This window comes from Xiphophorus maculatus, chromosome 18, assembly GCF_002775205.1.
Source record: "Xiphophorus maculatus strain JP 163 A chromosome 18, X_maculatus-5.0-male, whole genome shotgun sequence".
In the NCBI taxonomy this organism is placed as follows: domain Eukaryota; kingdom Metazoa; phylum Chordata; class Actinopteri; order Cyprinodontiformes; family Poeciliidae; genus Xiphophorus; species Xiphophorus maculatus.
Window position 1 is genome coordinate 30,246,207 of NC_036460.1, and position 22,638 is coordinate 30,268,844.

The 22,638-nt window shown below is 43.1% G+C and overlaps 1 protein-coding gene across 10 annotated transcripts in view; it reads left to right on the forward strand.

Annotated features, from left to right (window-relative positions):
- phldb1 (pleckstrin homology like domain family B member 1) overlaps positions 1-22,638 on the forward strand; it is a 100,525-nt gene that overhangs the window by 66,563 nt on the left and 11,324 nt on the right. For 6 of the 10 annotated variants that reach the window (XM_023351754.1, XM_023351753.1, XM_023351750.1 and 3 more), the window contains 13 exons: positions 3,081-3,401; positions 6,561-6,707; positions 6,808-6,945; positions 7,309-7,437; positions 10,277-10,432; positions 11,183-11,293; positions 11,391-11,480; positions 11,782-11,916; positions 14,946-15,107; positions 16,097-16,237; positions 18,494-18,610; positions 19,143-19,248; positions 21,379-21,703. In XM_023351754.1, the coding sequence (XP_023207522.1) occupies positions 3,081-3,401; positions 6,561-6,707; positions 6,808-6,945; positions 7,309-7,437; positions 10,277-10,432; positions 11,183-11,293; positions 11,391-11,480; positions 11,782-11,916; positions 14,946-15,107; positions 16,097-16,237; positions 18,494-18,610; positions 19,143-19,248; positions 21,379-21,703 (2,078 nt within the window). The remainder of the gene's footprint in view (positions 1-3,080; positions 3,402-6,560; positions 6,708-6,807; positions 6,946-7,308; positions 7,438-10,276; positions 10,433-11,182; positions 11,294-11,390; positions 11,481-11,781; positions 11,917-14,945; positions 15,108-16,096; positions 16,238-18,493; positions 18,611-19,142; positions 19,249-21,378; positions 21,704-22,638) is intronic. The other 4 variants (XM_023351756.1, XM_023351757.1, XM_023351759.1 and 1 more) reach the window with 4 other exon arrangements.

The following is a 22,638-nucleotide window of genomic DNA, read 5'->3' on the forward strand; positions in this document are numbered from 1 at the left end:
GGGGTGGATGGCCACGCAGTCGTGTGTAAACAGGGTGAAGAGAGCTGGTCTGAGCACACAGCCCTGCGGCGTGCCTGTGTTGAGGACCAGTGGGGACGATGTTGAGCCACTTATTCTCACCACCTGAGGCCTGTTGGTGAGGAAGTCTCTGATCCAGTGGCACAGTGAAGCGGGCAGCCCCACCTCGAGTAGCTTCAGCACCAGCTTGTCTGGGATGACGGTATTAAATGCTGAGCTGAAGTCTACAAATAGCATCCTGACGTAGGTGTTGGGATGCTGCAGATGGGTCACGGCTGTGTGCAGAGTGATGGAGACAGCATCCTCTGTTGACCGGTTCGCTCTGTAGGCGAACTGAAGGCTGTCCAGGTTTGCGGGGATGAAGTCTCTGATGTACCTCAGAAGAATCCTCTCAAAGCACTTCATGATCACCGGGGTCAGAGCGACGGGCCGGTAATCGTTCAGGCTGGTGATGGACCTCTTCTTCGGTACAGGGATGATGGTGGAAGACTTGAGGCACTCAGGAACCATGGCGAGCTGCAGGGACAGATTGAAAATGTCCAGAAACACTCCTGCCAGCTGGTCGGCACAGGTTTTCAGCGTCTGGCCTGACACCTTGTCCGGTCCTGGAGCTTTGTGGGTGTTGATCCTCCTCAGGGTGGACGTCACCTGATGCTTCTGCAGGACGAGAGGCTGGTGCTGCTCTTCCAGTTGGGGTAGATGGGGTAGATGCTGCCCGCCGTGTCAAAGCGGGCAAAGATTTTTTGCAGAGATGCTGTCGATTGTTGCGCAAATTTCTTGTCCAAAGCAAATAGTTTACCATGCAGCTGATGTAACTGTTGCAGAATGAGTGTTTTTAAGACCTGAAACAATCCTGTGTGTTATCCCTAAAAGTCTTTAGAGACTGGAATATCAAGCCGTTCGTCTCTCTTTAATCTTCGATTCTCTCATCTTTATCCTGGAATTGTTTGAAATAACTGGAACCTAGTCTTCAACCGCCTGCCAGGCTGGGCTTCTGCCATAGACCAGAACTTGGTGGGTTCAACTCTGGTTGACCTCCATGGGGTCAAAAACTCTGTATGTCATTTAGAAGTCAGTGCCAGCGTCATGGAAAACCAGCAGCTTGTTATCTGTGGGGGGTTGGTGGCCACCAGAGAGGGTTGCTAGTCCCATTCCTGTGCCGTTTTGATCCTTGTGCGTTCTGCAGGGACACAGAGGAACAAAAGCAGCCGCAGATAATAAAACAGTGCTGTCTCTTTGTGCTCGCTTCTCCTCTGGGACCAGAACAAGCACAGCCCTCCAAGGATCCCAGTTTGATGTTGAATTAGGTTTATTTTGCAGACTGTGAAGGAGGCGGGGGAATGTGAATTTTTCAATTCCCCCCTCCAAGGTTTATGTAGTGAATAAAGCTTTGTTGAACTTCCCCAGTTTACTGTGGAAATACTGCGCTCCCGAGTCTTCTGTTTACGCCTGTGACGTAGGTGAGCACAGCAGCAAGGAGTGAGCACTCTGATCAAAGCACCACCAATTGGAGTGGAAGGGGGAGAGGGAAGCCCCCAGGGTGCTTGAGGAAGAGGAAGAAGCCTTAAAATGAGAGAACAGGAGACACCGACTCTCAGAGGAGGGAAGGAGAGGGGAGGCTGGCTGCTGAGAGGATAAAAATAAGAGATATGAGGAGTTTGTTTGACTGCTGTCATACAGAATGAAGGGGATAATTACCAGCTTTAAAGGAAAACACTTCTGTTTTGCTGAAGTTAATCCATATAAGGAGAGGACTTGCTTGTTCTGCTGCCCTGTGACAGCATCTCTCTCTCACCATGCCAAAGCCTTTTATTGATGCTGTTGAACTAAGTGTTCAACATAGTTATCTCTGTTACATTTGTGAATCACATGGATGTAGTTTTTATACAAAGTTAGTTGGTTGTTGGAGTCTGACATTAGAACCATGGGTACATGCTATCCACCTAGCCATTGTCTAAACTCACTTATCCTTGAAGGGTTACACAGGGGTCAATGGGTGAGAGGTGAGGTACCCCCTGGACAGGTCCCTAGTGTTGTCATGGCATCAGAAACTTGCTCAAGCCCATAAACCTGATTTTCATCCAGTTTGGATAAAAATGGACCGCCTTTTTTCTTCCCCGGCTCGATCTGACCGAACCTAGAAACTAAGCATCTTCTGGATTTCAGAGCATCCTGGAAAATGAGTGAAACCTCTAATTTGTCTAAATCTGTCAACATGTTCCTGAGAGAATTGGTCTCTCCACAGTCTCCAGAAGCCAGACGTCAAAAGCCAAAGTTGATTCATGTCGCGGCCAACAGAAATCAAGGCAATCAGAGCGTCTGTGATCTCACTAATCATCCAGCAGAGCCTGAAGGCTGTCTGGCAGAGGGAACGACGCCGCTGCCGTCATCTCCTGCGCTTCAGAACGCTGGGCGTCGGAGCGGCGCTCAGAGCAGGTCTTGATTTACGTGCACATTAAAGCAGATGTTGCGCGGGAGGACGTGTGGAATTGTAGACCTGCCAGTAAAGGTTTTAATTATGGCTCTTTTGTTTTGAATGTTGAACCGCTCACAGGGGTCTTCTGCTCTCTCCCACTCCAGTTAGAAGCTAACTGCTCCCAGATTACAGGTTGAGATTGGGGGTAAATGCTGGGGCTGCAGCTGCTCATCACGCAGGTCCACCCCCCCACCCCAGCTCTTATGTAAGCAGCAGATGGCCATGGTTAGATTGCTATTATTGCTTTATTTTTTAGAAAGAAACACATGCTGTCAGTTTTAGATTTAAACATTAAGAAAGAAACGCACCTAAAACACTTGGTCTCTTGTGCGTACACTGCTGTCTAAACGTCCATCTAGGAAACACTTTGTCCCAGGCTCTGACAGATGTGGATATGTAGAGGTCAGAGGTCACCGTGCGGGTGCACAGACCACACAGTGACAGCTGAAAAACACTCTGACCCCTGAAGCATCAGTTCTGAGATAGGCCTCCGTTATTTCAGGAGGGACAACTGTTTCATTTCATGCTCAGAGATTTCGCTTTTTGTGAATCTTCCTTATTCGTCTGTGTTTGTCTCCCTCCACAGGAGAGGCAGCGGCTGGAGACCATCCTGACCCTCTGCGCCGAGTACAACAAAGGTGAGAGCGTGGGGCTGGACCCCCTGGGCTCAGGACAGCTGGGTTTCCCTGGGAGTCTGGGTGACTGCTCAGGGCAGAGGCCGTCCCTGGAGAATCTTCTGGGAGGAACCCCGACGTCGCCGGCCGCCCTCCGCCTGGCGCAGAGACAGAGGGAGAGTGACGAGGAGAACCTGAAGGAGGAATGCAGCAGCACCGAGAGCACCCATCAGGAGGTGAGGACCTCTCCTGCCCCCAGCAGAGTGTCAGCGGTCCACAATGGAGAGCCACAGGTCAGAGGGCATGCTCCTTTCCCAACACACACTCTCCCTCTACATGCTGCTGAGGCGTTGCCGTGGTTGCTGCATCTGCATGGCTCTGCTGGAACCAGCTTTTCTGCTGTTACAGTTACAGAACTCAGCTAAACAATTAGCAGCTTTGATAATTAGAACCTGCTCTGTTTTCAGGTGGTCAGTTTATTATAGTTACAGGTAATGAACAGATACACTAATTGGGAACACTGAAGCAGTGGGGAAGTCAGCTGGGAGGTTGTTTTTTTCAAAGTTATGGAAAGGATATATATATATATAAAACTTCCCCACTACTTCAGTTAAAATCCCCATAATTATTTGCTGCATCACTACCACTGTCACATGACCAACCTTCTCCCGTGCCCCTCCAGAAACAAACTGCAAACAACAAATAAATATGGAAATGAATATTTGTTCATAATATTGGCCCAGTTTTATTTATCAGACCGTTTCTAATATGACTGAATGACTAAAAAATGACTGAATTGGTTGATAATGATGTTAGTTCTGATGTATCTTACATCGCTACTGCTTTCTATTATATTTCAATATATTAACACTCTGCATATTAATGATATATTTGGCCAGCTGAATGGACTCACACTCCTGATGTAAGTTTTGTTGACTAAGGTCCTAAGGCAGTGGACACTAAATTATTAGAAGTTTAGAATTAGTCTGTTCTAGAAAACTAGATCTTGGCCCAGCTGCAGGCTGAGTTCTGTTGCCGTAGGAACATATTCTGTCTGTGGTTGGTCTCGCATGTGGCTCATTAGTCACACACCTGCTTTCATACATTTACACATGGTTGTTGTTCTTTTCATGTGGTTGATGAAACATTACATCTTCTGTGTTAGAAACTGAATGGAGGCTGAGGCTGCACAGTACAATTAAAGGGTACAGCACTGCAGTGTCAGTGTGTGAAATATTCACATTGCTTTTTTTCAAACCTGAAATACATTTTAGAAAGAAATGGCTTTCCCGCCTCTGTCCAAGTTTGTCTACCAAGCAGTGTAATTCCCCTAGAGTCCTTGGTTTGTGGTATTTGAAGTGTCCGTATTCAAGAGATTTATCTCAGTCTTCCCTTGCCTATCTTCCTCCAACTTGATCCATCCTCGGTATCCGAACAGCCTGTTTTTCCATCTGTTTCCAGCCTGGCTGGCAGCAGAGCCAGAGCCACTTCTGACTGGCTCTGTGGGGGAAAAACCCTATTAAAAACACATCAGGTTTTCCACTGCTAGCAAGCCACCTGAGAGCCAGGTCATTACTTTACTAGCAATGCCTCTTCCAGTAAAGAATTGATTTTGTTTAAAATGTGTGGATTCAATGCTATTCTGTATGTTATGCTGCAGGGAGACCAACCTAAAGTTTCTGTATGACTGTTCTAATATCAGTAATCTAATCTCTAAACTGTTTTAAACAACACTCACTGTTTAACCTGTGCTTTAGAATTCCAACAGGCATTTCTGATCTTTGTCTGATTACACTGGTCAACAACCAGAAAATTGTCTGGGGGTTTTCAACAGTTTTAGGGTAATTTTGATGAGCTGAATCCAAAAATCTCTTTGGGTTTGCACAATCAGGTCAACTTTCTGAACTATGAAGCAACATGAGCATCAAAATGCATGACTTGTTCTCACATCTGGATCGGTTTCCTGAGAATCTGAGATCAATGAGTGATGAGCAGGAGGAGAGATTCCATCAGGACAGGAAAGAGACAGAGACATGGTGTTCAATTCACATTTACTTACCCTTATCAGTGTTTATTATTCAATTTACAGAAATCAAAGTTTGTAGAAAACATTTTTTCCTCCTAAAACCTGTCTTGGATGAGAAATATTAACAGAAAGGAACTGATAATGTCACAAAAATGTCATCAATTTAGTCAGAAGATCAGATTTGTCTGGATCAAATTAGAATAAAAACCTGACCTGATTGAGAAAAATTTATGTCATTTTTGGATTCAGCGGTGCAAAATAGTCCCAATTCAGTTGAATAAAACCATGGACAACTTCCAAAAAATGTTTTTTTTGTAACCCGGTGTAATTTATGAACAGCCCAATAGCTGGAGAAATGGTGACACCATAATGGCATGTCACCAGACATAGTCACATTAGCAGACCAGACTTTAGAAAAGGAGTCACAATATTGTCTTAAACTAGTCAGACAAACAGTGAGATTACCTTCTAAATAGGGCCAGGACTTTAATGTGTTCATTTTGATTAATTCATTGAGTACAGAGATTTCAACATCTAAATATTTTAGTTCTATTTATTGCATTTTTTTTTTTACATACAAAGTTTCCGGCAGGAACCTTTGTATTTGCACATTTCTTGTACGCCCATAAATCTGACGCACAAATGACGTCCGCAAACAGTGATGGACAACACAGCTGCTTCTCTCGGCCCAGTGGGGGTTAATTTATTCTTCAAAAAACAATCTGAAGAGACCTTGGAAAACATTATTGTTGTGTTTAAGTTGTGCTAAAACAAGTTAGGCTATCAATGAAGCACAGACGTCCCCAACACTAATGTCAGCCTCCACAGTCCACATTTCTACAGAAGTTAATGCCAATATTTTATGAATCCCTAGTTTTTGATAGTAGCCGCTAATGAAGGCGTTATTTTGGTCTGTCCCATCAGTGACGAGAACAGGAACAGCTGTGCCTATTATTAATGTTTATTCAATATTTGGAAGCGTGGCTAACATGGAAGCTATCGTTCACAACTCTTCATTCTGTTCCGTGATTGGCATGGTTGAAATTCTTTCGGAGAAATTGAGTTCAGTGGGAGAAATCTTAGAAAGAGCACTGAAGGGAGATGAGAATCAAGCGGCATTGCGAAGGAAAACAACGACCAGGCTAGCTCTGAATGTGGTTTGATGGAAGAAACAGGATAATAGTTACCATGTTACATGTTACCATGACTTTGTGGTTTTATCTGCTCTTAGCTGTTCCTTTCCCACATTCTTCGGCAGTATTAGTGGCTTGAGGTGCTGCTATAAATTTCTTTTAACAACTTAAATGAAGTCAGTGAATCATCCCTTTTTTGAAGGTTAAATCAAATCAGATGAAACTTTTGCTACTTCTTCAGACGTGTGGTTTTATTCCTGTTGGACTAAGTTCACCGTCTCCCTCCTGTGCAGCATGAGGACTCGTCTGGCTCAGGCAGCGCGAGCCGTTCAGAGCTGACTTACCTGGAAGATGAGAGGACCCGCGTTCTGGCCCGGACCGACGAGCTCAAAGCCCGACTCACCGAGCTGGAGCAGCAACTCCAGGAGTCAGAACAAGAGGTGCAGCCCAGAGTTGAAGGCGGTGGAAATGAGCTGAGGCTCAGAATGATCTGTCTCATGGTGACGCCATGTGAGTCTGAGTATCCTGAAACCCTTGCAGGCGGAGATGGAGCGCGCCCTGCTGCAGGGCGAGACGCAGGCCGAGCTCGACCAGATAGAGGCCGAGACAGACGTCGTCAGTCAGCTGCAGCGCAAGCTGGAGGAGCTTGAGAGCGCCATCCAGAGGGAGAAAGACAAGGTACACACAGCAGGAACCTGAGCCGTTAGGATTTCCAGCTGATGGGCTGCTTTGGCAAAGAAAAAAAGTAAAGTTCACCATTTCTGCTGCTTCAGTCTCTGAGCAGCCTTTGCATTGGCATCTGGTCCATAGCTGTGCTTCATGCACTGATTGGCAGTGCACATCAGCAGGTTAGGGACGGGCCTTACTTTGATCCATTAGACTGGATGAAATTTAAAACTTCAGGATTCTGAACCGGCCGATGCTGGAGGCTGGATTGTGGTTTCGCTTCCGAATTGCATAATCAGTATTTAAAAGTCAGGAATATGTTCAGCTTCATTCTCCCTGTGTGGGGGTGTGCGTGTGTGTGTCTTGTCTTCCTAGGAGAGGGCAAATGTTGAGGCCGAGCGGCGGGCCCTGCAGAGGCTCCAGGAAGGCTATGCTGAGCTGAAGAACCAGCTTCATAACTGTCCAGAGTCCCTGAGGGAACAGTTGCAGGAACAGCTCAAAAGGGTGGGTCTTCCCCCTCCCCCACCTTCTGCCAGGCATCAGAGGTTGTAACCTTTTTGTATTAAAAAGTTGAGCTAAAACATTAGATGTGACATTATCTGTCCAGGAAGTCCTCAGTTGCTCAGCACTGTGTTCAAACAGGCTGTTTTTACAAGGTGGGACCAGGGATCATGTTTGTTTTACTGTTACGGCCCAATATGAGCTGCAGCATTCAGATTGATTTTACAAATCCATAAATAATAATGTCATCCAAACGTTCTTCATCAATATTAACCTTCAGTTGATAACAACTACAACCCCTTTCAAGCTGTTTCAGGCTAAAATTGTAAATAAGAAATCTGTTACGTTTTGGTTGGTGAAATAAAGGTTCAACTAACAAAACACATAATATTATCAGGATTTTAAATGTTGAAGTTTTATCGGTCTAAGGCTACATTAACTCTGTAGAAATTGGTGTGACCTGTATCTGATACTATTTTAGAAAAAAAAAGTATAAACGGCGCTAATCCATTTATATATAATCAATTTATATATATATATATATATATATATATATATATATATATATATATATATATATATATATATAAATAATTTTTTCCTCCCTCCAAAATCAGCTCCTGACCACTTTCATAAGAGGTCCTAACTTGGATACTTTTCAAAGTGAGTACAGTGGAACTGCAGTTCCACCAGCAAGCCCAGTCACCAGGTGACTGTGTGGCATAATCAGCCAGATGAGGAACACATAACACTCATGAGTGGAGCATCATAGAACATTTAAGTTATAATGTTAAAATTAACCTGGTGCTAGGGCGTTGTAGTCTTTCAAGGGCAGGTAGAATTTGAAGTTAGCGTTTTAGCAAAAAATCCCATGTTGGTGAATCGCTTCCACATTAGCAAAGCTAATGTTTATGATTAGTGCTTTAGGATTAGCACAACTAACTTTTTAGCTAGCAGTTCTCTTATTTGGTAGCTGCTTTTACACTACCAAATAAGCGATAGATTCACATCATCACAAGATCTCATGATACAAACCTAAGCTGGGGGGAAATGACATTAAACCAAAGAACTCATCAGTTAGATACACACATCTGATTTCATGCTGGTTAAGAGTAACTTTGAGAAACCTCATTACACATGTTGTGTAGCAGCTAGCTGCAGGAAACATTACCTCCCCTCACAATGCAGCCGTATCAGGACCCAATCACCTCGGCTGCTGCCGATGCCATCGCTAAAGCTGAGGTGGCTGCATACATCCATAATATAGTTCTGTGTAAAAACCTTCTGTGTTTTTACCGACTTCCACTTCAAAGCTGCTTTCATGGAAATTATGTCATTGCCTGGTTCATATTGATTCTGCTTCATTTGGTTTAATGTGTCCACAGGGAGAGAACAGAGCGGTGGAAAGAGTAAAAATGCCAAACAGGATAAACAGAAGCTGAGCCTGAAAAGCCTAGACTTCTTTGTTTGGTGTGAGGGTGTTGTAGAGGTTTTGTTTTAATTTATTTATTTTGAACTCCCGTTAAATGGGTCAGTTTAATTCCTACGTCATGTGGATGTGAATTAACATTCTAGGTCGTCTAGGCTGCAGTCTCAAGAGGCTTGATAATAACATTTCATCCTGTCTGCAATTCAGCTTCTCTAAAGCAGCAGAGAAACATTTTACTGTAACTTACATAGATTTGCTCTAAAGATCAGCTTTATACATTCTTTCAAACAGTGAATCACTTCATTTCAAATAAAGCTCTGTTTTTTATGTGGTAGATTTATTCTCCCATATTAATAGGCTACTTTTGGACCCACATAAACAGACTTTTAACTTGGTACACATTTTATTATTATTAAAAGTTTGACCCTTTCTAAGGTTTTATGCTTTCAAAAGATTGGGGAAAACACCATGTTTATCAGTTTAGGCAAATTCAAACTCGGTAGAAACAGTGCAAATGCATCAATAATAATAAATCTAATGGTCTTCATGATGGCCAGTCTTCTGATGTCATTATACCTCAAGCACCATGCTTGACCCTTGGGCTATCATGCTCTTTCTTCAAAATTTGGACGGTACAAATAATGATGCTGTCTGTTTTAGTCTAATTTGTCCAAAAGTAGTGACAGAAGCCTTGTTCTTCACTTAGATGCAACTTTACTGTCATAAGTAGAGAAATACTAATTCACAATATTTAATGTTTTATCATCTGACTATCTAAACAAGGTTTAAATATTACTGATGAAGCTCTTGGATTATTTTGCGATGCTTACAGTCATTGCCAATATCTTTCCATCTTGGCGTTTTGTTAAGACATACTTGTTTGGTCCAGAGCAGCAATTTTTAATAACGGTATCTGATTATCAGAACCAGAATGCTGCTTCGGAAAGTAATATTTTCTCCATCAATCGGTGTGGACTTGTTTATTTGGAGGTTCGGGGGGGTTCAACTAAAATCTTCTTATGGTTGAGTTAGTTTTAATTGATGAGATCTCAATAATTGATCTAAAATTAGCTTATTTTACCATTTGGCAAAAAAAAAAAAAAAGAAGGGCTAAAATGTAATGAGCTGACTAATTTTTGCATGTCTCTGTGCTGCAGCAGAATCTTTATGTTTTCAATCTAAAATAATTTTATATACGCACAAATTCAAGTCAGTGGCAATCAGTTGAGCTCAAATCATCATCCCTCAAACACTAAGCTTGAGAGCCAGTGTTTTAGTTTGTTGGGCTGAGAACTGCTGCTGGTTTTATGAAAGTGGAGTTGGTTTCTGAGAGTACTGGATACCATGTTCAAGGGTGGGCAACGTGCTGTTGCATGTTTGTTCCAATCACAATGTTCTGATGGGCTCAATTAGGACGGAGAGGCAATGGAAGCAGGGACCAAGAAGTTTGAGGATCTGGAGTTCCAGCAGCTGGAGAGAGAGAGCAGTCTGGAGGAGGAAAGGGAGACTCTCAGCCAGCAGCTCCTTCAGGAGAAGGCAGAGTACCACCGCAGCGTGGCCAAGAGGAAGGTGAGGACACCCAGGACGTTTAACAGGCACCACCTGTAAACCAGTGAAACAATACAACAGTAGCTGTGGCTCCATCCTGTTGTCATGCGAATTTTTTTCTGAGCTTTTGAAACCTCGCAAATGAAAAAAAAGAAAATGCAAATTAGAAGTATTTCTTTCTATTGGTTTCTATTGGTTTTCAGGCTAAGTAAAGTATAATTTCAGCGGATGTTGACGCCACGCATGGCTGTAATCAACATGATGCTGGGGTTGCAAAGTAGCATGGAGCACACATCTTAGAAAAGATTAAAACCTTGTAAGCTTAGACTTTGAAACGTTCAGAGTTCTGTGCTTCTGGTAAGGCACAGACCCACCACTGGATGGGAAAGTTTGCTAGGCCAGAACTTATCCAACAAATGTGTTTCTATCTCCACTTTTGCGCTTTAACTCTTCTCCTGAAGAGCTGAAAACCACCTGAAGGTTTGTTTTTTACTAACCACTCTTAACACTCTTTTTTATTTTTACATTTTTTTTACAAAGGTAATACCAATTCTGCTGTCTCCATCAACAATGTCTAATGCCTTTCTTCAAATAAAACAAATACTGATGAAAACATGAGTACTGTAGCCCTGGATGCTAATCATCTATTAGTAGGTGAAGCAGGAGACCCTGGACTATGTCTGCACTGTTCAGCTGACAGATGACTGTGGCTGCATCCAGAGTTAGAAAACCTTCACCCTGAGAGTCGGGTTGTTGTTTTCTCTTGTGCAGGAAAAGGTTTCTGCTCTGGAGAAGCAGGCCAGGCAGCTTGGCCAGCAGGCTTCCCAGGAGTGCGAGCGGCTGGCCAAGGACCGGACGCTCACGCTGCAAATGCTCCAAAAGGTACTGAAGATAACAGAAGAAAATGCCGCCTCCCCTAACGTCTGAGAATCTCAGAAAAACATGCGTCAGTACATTCCAAATTCTGCCTGTATTCCAGGAGAAGGAGCGACTGTTGGCTCTAGAGAAGAGATACCACACCCTGACTGGAGGAAAGAGCTTCCCCAAGTCTTCTTCTGCCATGAGAGAGGTGAGTGAAAGAATGAAGATTAGCTTCCAACGCCCCGCTCATTTCACCATCATCTCACTCAGATCTCCTGGCCTCTGACTGTAGACTAGCATGAAGTCTGCGATAACTGTTTGGATCTAATGCAACTTCTGGGAGCAAGTCATAGGTTTTTCAGCTGATTCTTGCTTTAATTGCTAATGATTTATTGAGTATCACATGAATTAGTTCAATGGAAACATGTTACTGAAGCTCCAGTCACCTGAAGAGTCCCAAACCTTGACTGTGGCCAATAAAAGCACCTTCCCCTGACCTGTCCAAACAGGAAGCTCTCTATATCAGCGAGGCTGAGCTGTTGCTGGGGGATGTCCGGTCCTCCCAGACCTCCCTATGTGGAGTCTCTCCTTCCTTCTTACATCCTCCCCCCCTCTGTCGGTTGTTCCCCAGTAGCCCCACAGAGGTAACTGACCTGCTGACCCCCGCATGATGCCTGCTGCTCCCCCCTCTGCTGTGGTGTGTCCCTCACCCATCACCAGGCAGCGGCCTGTATTGTGAAGTAGGGTCAGCTCATTTAGAGCAACACATCAGTTATCTGCTTACTAAACCAGGGTGTCCACACATTCTTAAAAAGTCTTAGGGTTAATGTAGCTCAAGTTTAGGCTTTGACATGTCTTAAGTTAATTTGAAAAAACCAGTAGGTCTTTAATATCATAGTATTAAATCTTAAAGTTTGTCTTGACAGGACTATTGTATTTTCAGATTATATATTTTTGTTGTTAGCGTTTTCTGTCATGCTCTGTGACTCGAGACGGTTGTAGTTACTGGTAACTAGCTGGCAAAATACGTTGTCTTTATTTTTGCTTTACTTGATGTTATTGCAGAATCAACCCCAACCATTCAATATAGTTATAGTTTTGTTCTGTCTTGAATCTTTTTAAAGGTGGCATTAAAAAGGTCTTAAACATGTCTGTTATTTACACTAGAATGGCTAGAGTTAGTCCACTTTGACGTATACCTATATCGGCTTCGATAGTCCAACTGGCCTGAAGGATTTTCTCTAGCAGGTGCTTTTGTTCTGTAAATAGGGCCATTACCTTATCAGTACCCTGGTAATGGCCTCAACGCATCTCACAGTTGCACAATTGTTCCTTAGACTTCGACTTCGACTTCGACTGACTTTGTTGTCATTTTCAACAGTATAAAATATGAATATAAATCTAAATATAACATATAAAGTGCAGGACTGACAGTAAAATAGAAGTTATTTAGCTCTGTACATGTGCAAGGTATAAAGTGGAGACCAGTTTTTGAGTGCAGTCCAGTTAAGAGTTCAGCAGTCTGATGGCAAGTAGGAAAAAGCTGTTTCGGAACCAGGTGGGCCTGCACCGGATGCTGCAGAACCTCTTTCCAGAGGGCAGCAGGGAGAACAGTCCATGGTGGGGGTGTGAGGGGTCACTGATGATGTTTCGGCCTCAGGACACGCATCCTGCATCGATGGTTGACCTGACACTTCGCCCTTTTGCCTGAGCTGGGTGTGGAAGGTTGTTGCCGAAGCAGTTTCTCCTTGTGTGCCTTCTTCTCACTCACATGAGAGTTACCGAACTCTTTTGCAAGCTCAACCAGGAAGTCCACCCGTCTCTCCTGCACCCCAATGCATGCCTGATAAAGCACATGTGCATTCAGTGCTGCCATGTCAATCATGTTTGCCAGGTTTGCTGACCAGCTGTCACATAGTGATGGAACCTTGGTCACCCCCCGCAAGATTATGACTGAAATAAATGCCATTAGTTCTTGTGAACTAAATAGGTGAAGCAGTCACCTATTTATCCTCCACAGCACAAAAGGCTGCATGCAAATTTGCATGTGCTAAGTCTCCCAGATTTCTTTTGCTTACCCTTTTTGCATGATTTTTTTGAGGTGGATCAACACAATTAATTTGGTTAGTTTATTTCTAAACTGTCATGTTATACCCTCTTAGCTTTATTTCAAAGAGAAACATTACTAATTTCTTTTAGTAAAACCTTTGCATATTTTTTGAAACAGATTCTATGTTTTGCAAACTCTATGTACATTTGGCAAAATGACCTGGATAATGCAGCACAACATCATGGATCAGCTGCAAAAGGTCACATCTCTCCAAAAACACTTCATGTATGCTTCAAAACTAAACTGAAGAGCACTACCTACAGGAGACCTGATCTCCTGCAGGTATCATAGATACCCACCCCCAACATGGACTATTCACATTCCTACCTTCTGGCCTGACGGTCAACGACCACATTTACAATTGAAGAAGGGATGCTAATTTGAGCCATCAGAGTCGTCAGGGTGGACTCCGGCCTTTTGGCCCTGTTGAGCCGATATGGGAAGGACTCGAAAACTGTATCATCCTATTAAGTTGGTGAAATCTGCAGCAGGTCAATACGGTTGACTTGCTGCAACCAAGTCAAACAAACTTGGCTGACTAAGTATGGTTAGTCCAATCCAGTTGAGGGTTACTGGTAACTTATGGCTAACATACCCTTTCCTAGCTAGCCAGCTAGCTTTACTGCATCGACAGTGGGTGGGTAAGTGCAAATTAATTTCCTGTTGGCTGGATGAAGTTTGTATATTTCCGTGGAGATGTAGCTGTTAAATTCCATTTATAGTGGTCTTAAGAAGGTCTTAAAAAGTCTTAACTTTGAATTGGTAAACATGGAACGAGGAACCCTGTAAATTCTGTCTTCATAACAAACTCATCACACTGATCCTGCTTCATAGTGCACTCCCCCTGGTGTGACCACATTGTCATCTGCTGGTGTTCAGTGTTTTCCCTCCGGTTGATCCGAGCAGCCACAGGTTGGCCATCGTACCAAGCGGACCAGCTACGTTTTGCTGTGTGTCGGCCACATGTGACGTCTGTCTCAGAGTGTGTCTGGCTGTCACCAGAGCCGCTGTCAAGCATCTATGGCGTTGTTGTGTGTACACAAGTGTTGTGGTAGTGTTTGTGGAAGGCAGCGCCTCTCATCCTGTCTGCTTCTTGCCTCGCCTCGACTGGGCCTCAGGAATACGTGAAGCTGTCAGACGCCTGTAAGCTGTACCGGGCCGGCTCACTACGCCGCCCGTTAGCCGGCGCCGCCGAGGTACTCTTACTTCCTGCTTGTCCTAACTCTTGACATAGCTCTCTGTCTCTCCTCCCATCCTTCCATCTTCATGTCATGTTGCTCCCTCTGCTGGTTGGCTTTGTGCCGCATGAACGTTTGCTGTGAATTTTGATTGATGAAGAAGTGTGAGAAAGGCATGTTTGTTGGAAGCAAGTTGTTGTGTGATTGGAGATACCAGAAGAGAAATGTCCAAACTAACTGTGATGTTTCTTAGTGATAATCCAGCGTTTGTTTCCTCTTCACCTGTTTCCCTCCTGTCATTGTTCTGGTCTGGCTGACTTGTCTCTCTCTGCTCCCCCGCCTCTCCTCCTGCCTCCCATCGTGTGGTGGTGTTCCCCCTGTGAAGGAGTATGTGACAGTGGGCCAGTTAAATCAGATCTATGGGATGCCCAAGGTGGAGTCTTCCCCTACATCCCCGCTACGCCAGCCCCTGCAGCCCAGAGCAGGAGACCCCGCCTTCTCCTGCCTCCCCTCTCGGCATGGCTCCTCCCTCTCTCTGTCTGTGGAGGTGTGTGTTATCCTCCCCTCTTCTTCTCCCTCTCCTGCAGGTGTATTTGTTTAGGAGTGTAAGCGATAGAAATGCTTGTGTGTCTTAGTTAGAGGTATGGCAGTAACTAACTGAGGTAAGGAGATTTAAGAGACGTATTCAAATTGTTTAAAGTGCTAAATGCAGTTCCTATATAAAGTACTCTCCCCCTTTTTTGTTTTACAGTTTTTATTGCTTTTGCTTATCAATCGTGATCAACAGTTATAAACTCTTTAATGTTAAATTAAAAACTAATTTCTGCAAAATAAGGGCAGCTAAAAATATTGAACATAAATTATGTGAATGCATAAATATTCACCCCCTTTTAAATTTCTGACCTAATTTAACAGAGATCCAGCCAGTTGGTGCCAGTAGTCTCACACCAGCTGTATTTCCGTTACAAATGTGCGTAAAACTTTCTAGATATTCTGCTAATGTAGAAAAAAAAAAAAAACACAATTTCGCAATTGCAGTGTATCTAATAAATAAGAAATTAAATTTAAATCGGATGTAAACAGTTGCATGAGATTTATTTATATTGGAGCCATTAAACTCGGACTCATCATCAGCCATTAGAGGAGATGTTTGAGTGACAAACCCACAGAACGTGGGAGCCGCTACGTATGCCACACTTTTGGAAAATTATAGTTGGGGATTTTACAGGACATCTATAAGTTCAACAGCAACAAAAGTTAAACACTTTTCAACTTTTCCATGGCGGTCTCACCACATTTATCCTGGCGGTCTCTAAATTCAGATTGGATTACCTTTATGAGCCACTCAAACATTGGTCAGTCATAAAGTCTGCGTCTAGCAGCAGAATATTAAGCAGATCATAAAATGTGTATGAAACAAACATTTCATCCCCGTTTCTGCTCTCTTTCAGTGCTTTCTGATGTTTTCTTGTTTCCTCTCTGCTTTCCACCTTGGTGCTCTGCTTCTGTCTGCTGCTCATGTGATTTGCTCTCCAGCACCAGTGTGAGCCCAGTAGGCCTCACCTCTCCACACTAGATTTAGAGCAGTGGTACCAGGAGCTGATGACCGGCCCCACACAGCTCGGTGCCCCCCCTCTGCCGGCCAAGTCGCCGTCAGGCCGCAGACCGGTGCTGCAGGTAGCCTTTCACCCCTCACCTTTCTGCTGTGTTTTCTGGGCTGCCAAACGTCACTGTCTTGCTGACTCGCTGTCAAAAAACAAGTGTGTGTTTTGTGTGTGTCCCATACTTTTTTTTTCCAGTTGCCCACCTTACACAGAAAAATAACCAATAACTTATTCGGTTTGCAGTTTAATATTTTTACAATGGTTGAGATTCAACAAGGTAAAAATAATTTCTTTCTAATTAATTACATTTGTGTTGTGATGAAAGACGATGCTCCATACTGGGTTCAGGAAGGATGGATGAGTTTAGGCATGAGCTGGTTACCACTACCAAAGTGACTTTCTAAAGAGTTGTCGTTTCATATGTCCTGTTCCTTTGGTTTAACATAGGCTTGTCGATGTAAGTAATAAATCAATTAATCGTATCATAAGTTAAAGCAAGCTCAATATTTTGTATTTGCATGATTGATAAATCACTTTTCTCTTTCTACCAAAAACTGGATGACTGGATGTCTTCAATTTGAAGCTCTGGTCTCAAACTGAAGACCAAATCTTCAAAAAGAGGACAAAAAGTTTTCCTATTTTGAAGGACAGTTTTATTTACAGACTTGAGAGTCTATTTTATTTTTTGTTTCTGTTGTTTTCTTTATTTCCTCTGGATATTTAAAATGTCTTCCAGTTCCAGTGTTAGATGTTAGATGATTACTACATTTTCCATTGTTTACAAGACAGACAAATTCAATCCAATTTTTTGTCACCTGACACTATTGGATATTAATCAGAATAACAATTGAAAAGTAACACTGCAAGTGTTTATGTATCTCCATAGTGCAAAAATATATTAACAATTGATGTTGTTAATGAAGTTTACTGTACTCTGAAAAGTTAACACTGTACAGGGCGGGACCACATGCTCTCTGGCTCAGTGTTAAAATGGACTCTTTGTGTTGTTTCTACACTCATTTTACTGAGTATAATGAGAAAGTTGCTAATTTGGCAACAGTGAGGTTGTTAACTGCACACATGCAGACTGAGGAGGCATCACTGCTTATCTGCTTCAGTTAATATCCCACTGTAATAAGTATTGGTTGTTAATTATGTTTTGGACTGTTACAGTTATGTTATAACATTGACCAATACTGATGTTATACCGTACATTCCTAGTGCAGACGGTCAGTCTGTTGTCCCTCTCTCATGGCAGAGCAGAGAAGGGACAGTGGCTGATCTTTAAGACTTTTTTTTTTCTATTTGTTTTTAATCGCCCCGCAAGGGGTCTTTTTGTGGGCTCTAGTGTCCCTTTTTCAAAGTAGGCTGACAGGAAAGGGGGAAAGAGAGGGGGGAAGACATGTGGTAAACGTCGTCGGGTCCGGGAGTCGAACCCGCGACAGCCACGTCGAGGCCACGTTGCCTCTGAATGTGGGTCGCGCTAACCTTTTTTAAGGTAGATAGATTGCTGGATAAGATCGGTTTGTCATCTAAGAATCCAGTGGTTTATCGGTGCATCCCTTACTAAAATGTTTCACAAGCAGCCCAGCATGTGGACTACATGCTAACAAGGAAAACAAGCATCTCTAAAATGAGGCTATTTACCTGATATTTTGGTGTGATATTTTCTTAATTTATTACAAAATAAAATATTTCAGTAAATTGGCTAAAATGTATAAAAGTCAGCAGTATGTCCATAGACTCTCTGTTTTCCTTGAACACTTTTGAAGCTGTTAGCTGAGCTGAGCTGCAACACAGTAATCTCAGCTGATAGTCCAGGTTTCAGTTTTAGTTACTGGAAAATAAGATGATCCTCTGCAACAAACAAAAAACAACAACAAATGAAACAGAAATTATTTGTTTATTACAAAAGGCTATCGAAAGCTTTAATTTGGTTGAACTTTGAAGCTTTAGCTCAGGGATGTTCAAAGTGTGGCACGGGGGCCGTTTGCAGCCCTTGGCATGATTATACGTGGCCCTCAACCTTGACTCAACAATAATTGAGTTTTGGCCTGCAGATAGACACATTTTTTGTTTTAAGATCAGCTTTTCACTGACAAATTAAAATATTCTTAAAATCAAAGCTGCATGCTACAACTGCAGAATGTTTATTAGCTATTTCCGAATAGCTAATAAAGTATAAAAGTATTCCCCTACTTTCCTAGTACTGCAACATTTTTTTCAGACTCACATATGAGAAAACATTAGAACATTTCACAACATTCCCATCTAACCGTCACATGGTCGCTACTCTGTCATCACTTTGTTAAACGTTCTCCTTTGTCAGGTGTTTCGCTCCAAACTGGACAGTGATCCCGGCTTTCCGTTCCATCAGTCCAAGTCAGGCTCCTCGTCCCCCCTGCAGCACGGAGCAGCGACGCTGGGGCGCAACACCAGCTCCAAGGTACGCAGGCTGGATAAATCTTCCTCCCAGAGGCCAGGTGTCATCCTCCCCATGCCAGGTTGGGAGGGTTTCCTCCCATTCGGGCTGCTTTTGAACACATTTGGTGTTGTTAAAATGCTTTGGGCGGGTTGTTAAAATTTGAGCTGCTTTTCACAACAGGTGGCAGGTTTTTAGAAAGTGTCCAGACGAAAATCCTTTGTCAAATCCTTGTCATTGTGTAGCAGAATAGCACAGAACTTTTAATAAAATGGCATGATATTCCAGTTATTTTATTAATTTATTTTGAACTGTGTGGAATTTGTCAAAAGCGACATCATCAAGTGTCAATATAATATAATTAAAGACAACCAAAATTGTCAGTTCTGAATCAATGACATATGGGACACAAGATTAACATGAGTCTCATCATAGGTTGAGATTTGGGCTGTTTTGATTTTGTTTTGATTTCTTGGCGTTGTTTTTGGGATGGAAACTGTTAGTCAGATCTGGCAACCCTGGGTGTCATGTATTTACCCTGCTTTCTGTGACCCAGCAGAGCCCCCTGCTGGCCGCCGGCAGCACTGGAAGCCTGCCCAGGAACCTGGCTGCGACTCTGCAGGACATCGAGACCAAGAGACAGCTGGCTCTGCAGCAGAAAGGTAACAGGCTGGAAGGATTGTGATATTTAATCTGTAAATATCCCTTCAACTGTCAGAAATATCTGCAGGTCAGACACAATATGCATAACTCAGTTCATGCAGACTGCTGTCACATGCAGACGTAAAGTGATGAAAGGTGGGAATGGAAGGTAGACTGGGGTTGGATATTGTTCCGTCTCTGAGCTGCATGTGTGACTAAGTGGATCAGAGCGCAGTATCTCATTTAGCCCACCCACGGCTGCCGGAGACAGATTTGTCTCCGTCTGCTGTCCAGCTCCTTTTCACGTCTCATCTCTCCTCGCACCGCTGCACCACAGACTCCCGGATCTCCAGAGAGAAGCGTTTAGAGGAGAGCTCAGCAGGTAGATGATGTCATCGTGTTCAGGACTCTTCGTTGTCTTCCTCGTTTGTCCGGCTGCTATCTCTGAAATGAAACGGCTATTAGTGTCCTCGTATTTATATATTTATTTTAAATTCTAATTTAGAAAAAAGCTATTTTTGTGGCTCTTGGGAGCTTTTAACTTGACGATTTTGGCAAAAAGTTTGAACACCAGCCCTAAATGTTCCGTCCTCTATATTTGAATGGTTTAGATCAAAACATAGTGTTTAGTGGTCTACTCAAAGTTCAGATCTAAACCCACGTGAGGATCTGTGATCTGACATTTTTTTACTTTTCCCAAAGGGATCAATAAAAAATGTTGCAATTTATAACAAACAAGCATCTTCAAAGAGTGGTAGATAGTGATGAGTCTTCAGTAGCAGTCAGTCTTGCAAGAAATCTGAAGAGGCTTCTGACTGTATTAAGAGTCACATGACCAATTGGGTCAAAGTTCAAGCATTATTTGAACTTTTGAGATGTTAATCAGCTGTTCTCAGTTGTGAAAACAACACATTGCTGTCACGGTTGCACATCATAGTAACTAACCCCAAAATAAAAAAGTGAGAACACCCAGGGAATAATTGTCTAAACGACAAACGCCTCAACAACAAAACAAAAAAAAAATTATGAAGAAAAGTCCAGAAAAAGAGCCAATGAGAATAACGCAGCAGGGCTCCATCCTGCTGCCACCATGAGCGAGGCAGATCCTCTGTTCATTCATTGAGAGCTGTCCTAACCAAGGGGTCTGGAATCAGACAACAATCTCACTTTTGTAAATTTTATTTCAAAGCAAAAAAAAAAATAAATAGCACAATTTTACTTCCACTTCACAATTGTGCACTATTTTGTGTTTGTCACATAAATCTGAATAAAAGACAGTAGTTGCGTTAGAGTACAGCTTCTCTATGAATCTGTTACTGCTTCTGTAAACGAGGGCTCTGTCAGACTCTGCCTCATTAATGAGGCTGAATGGAAAAGCAGACAAAGCTACAATAACAACCAGGCAGCCAATCAGCATCCAGCCTGCAGGCTTCAGCGTAACAAAGCCCAGACTCTGCATGTGGCTTTGTGATGATAAAAACCCGGCAGCCTGACTTCTTGGCTATGTTGACTGGTCCATCAGAGGCAACGTCCACAAAACCTGACTGCTCATTTCAGACCCCAACCTTCCTTTTTCCTCCCCTCTCTATGGTCTCTTTCAATGTTCACCCACCAAATAGTAACAACAAAAAAATTGTATTATCTTTTCTTTGCAACATGGAACCTCCCATCAGTTTTCTCTGATGGTTCTTTCTGCCGGAGAATACTGCATGTTGAGAGATAATTTCAGAGGAGCTCGGTTGGTTTGGGACTGAGTACATAGCTGGATGTGTGCTAAATCAATAGCAATATATATTGGGATAGACAGGTGATCAATATCAATAGACAATACAACTTTAAGAATATTCAATATTCAGTATATAGAATATTCATTGAACTGCTATCCAGAACCACACAATATTCTGGGAGATGCAGGTGGAGGAAAGGCATTAGCAGATCAACCTCTAACCAGTTAACCAAGGTGTGTAATTTACTTACTCTCTGGTTACCTAGCAACACACTGCTGAGTAACTTGCGCAGCAGCAGGTTTTGCCACCGTGGCTCAGACCTGCTGGTTGAGATCCAGCGGATGCGTTCAGACCAGATCAGCTTGTTGGCCTGTTCTCCCTCTAAAATTCACTCCTCCTTTTCTCTCTTCCTCTTCCTGTCAGGTCAGCAGGTGATCGAGGAACAGCGCCGCCGTCTGGCCGAGCTCAAGCAGAGAGCTGCCGCCGAGGCCCAGTGCCAGTGGGAGGCGCTGCACGGCTCCCAGCCTCACCTCCCGGCCTCTTACTCCCCCCTCATGGCCAACAGTCCCACTCTGAGCCACAACTCATCAGGCCCCCCATCCCTGATGCACCACTCCATCCTGCACCACCAGCCTCCATCGGCCGGAGAGCAGCCCTACGACACCCTGAGCCTGGAGAGCTCGGACAGCATGGACACCAGCGTTTCCACGGGCAACAACTCAGCCTGCTCACCCGACAACATGTCCGGGTGGGTACGACAGCAACACACACGCTGAGGCACACTTTTCATGGCAGGAAGGATCTTTACATGCCTGAATATAAAAAGAAAATCAATTTGAAGTTTGATTTAAAAAGTCCATCTAAGATTTATTTCTGTTTTATCTCCAGGTATAGTTTTTTTAATAAGTTTTATAAGTTATTTTGCACTATTACAGTTATATTTTATTCAATATTGAAATATATCCCTGACACAACAAAATTTTACTTAATACCTACAAATATTTGTATATTATGAACACAATAATGTTGCTGCTGTGGATATAGGAAGGTTTAAACTTTCTTTGTTTTTTTTGTTCCTTTTGTTTTTGTTCTTTCTTATGATCTTTTGTCTTTTTTTTATTTCTTTCCTTTGTTCACCTAAGCTGCAGTATGTAACTTTTACAAGAAACATGTTTGTTACATATTTGTTGAAACTGACACTATGTTGGGACAGTTTGGTATCAGGCAGATGATCTGTGAAAAACTGGAGTTCCTCTGCCTCTTCCTGTGATCCGACAGTCATCTGTAGAAATACGCTGCTACCAGTCAGAAACAACCAACCAGAGTGTCCTAATCACCCTGGTGTATGCGCTGCTCACACTCTTCCCCTTGCTCCCTGCCATGAATGCTCAGGCTGGTAGCATAGCCACCGATGACAGCAGATGAACAGATCTCCTGGAACAATAAGTTGTTTTTCTGCCATTGGCATATTGAGCAGCGTGTACACGTGATTGATTGACAGCGCTATGATCCTCTTCCTGGCTGAATGGTTGTTTCTCATTGACAGTAGTGTATTTCTGCAGACGGTCGTACAAATACAGGTAGGAGGAGGAGATGTACTTTTTCATATTATCCTGTCATGACATGGTGACAATTTAACAAATATGTAAAAAACATATTTATAAAAGTTACATACTGGAGCTT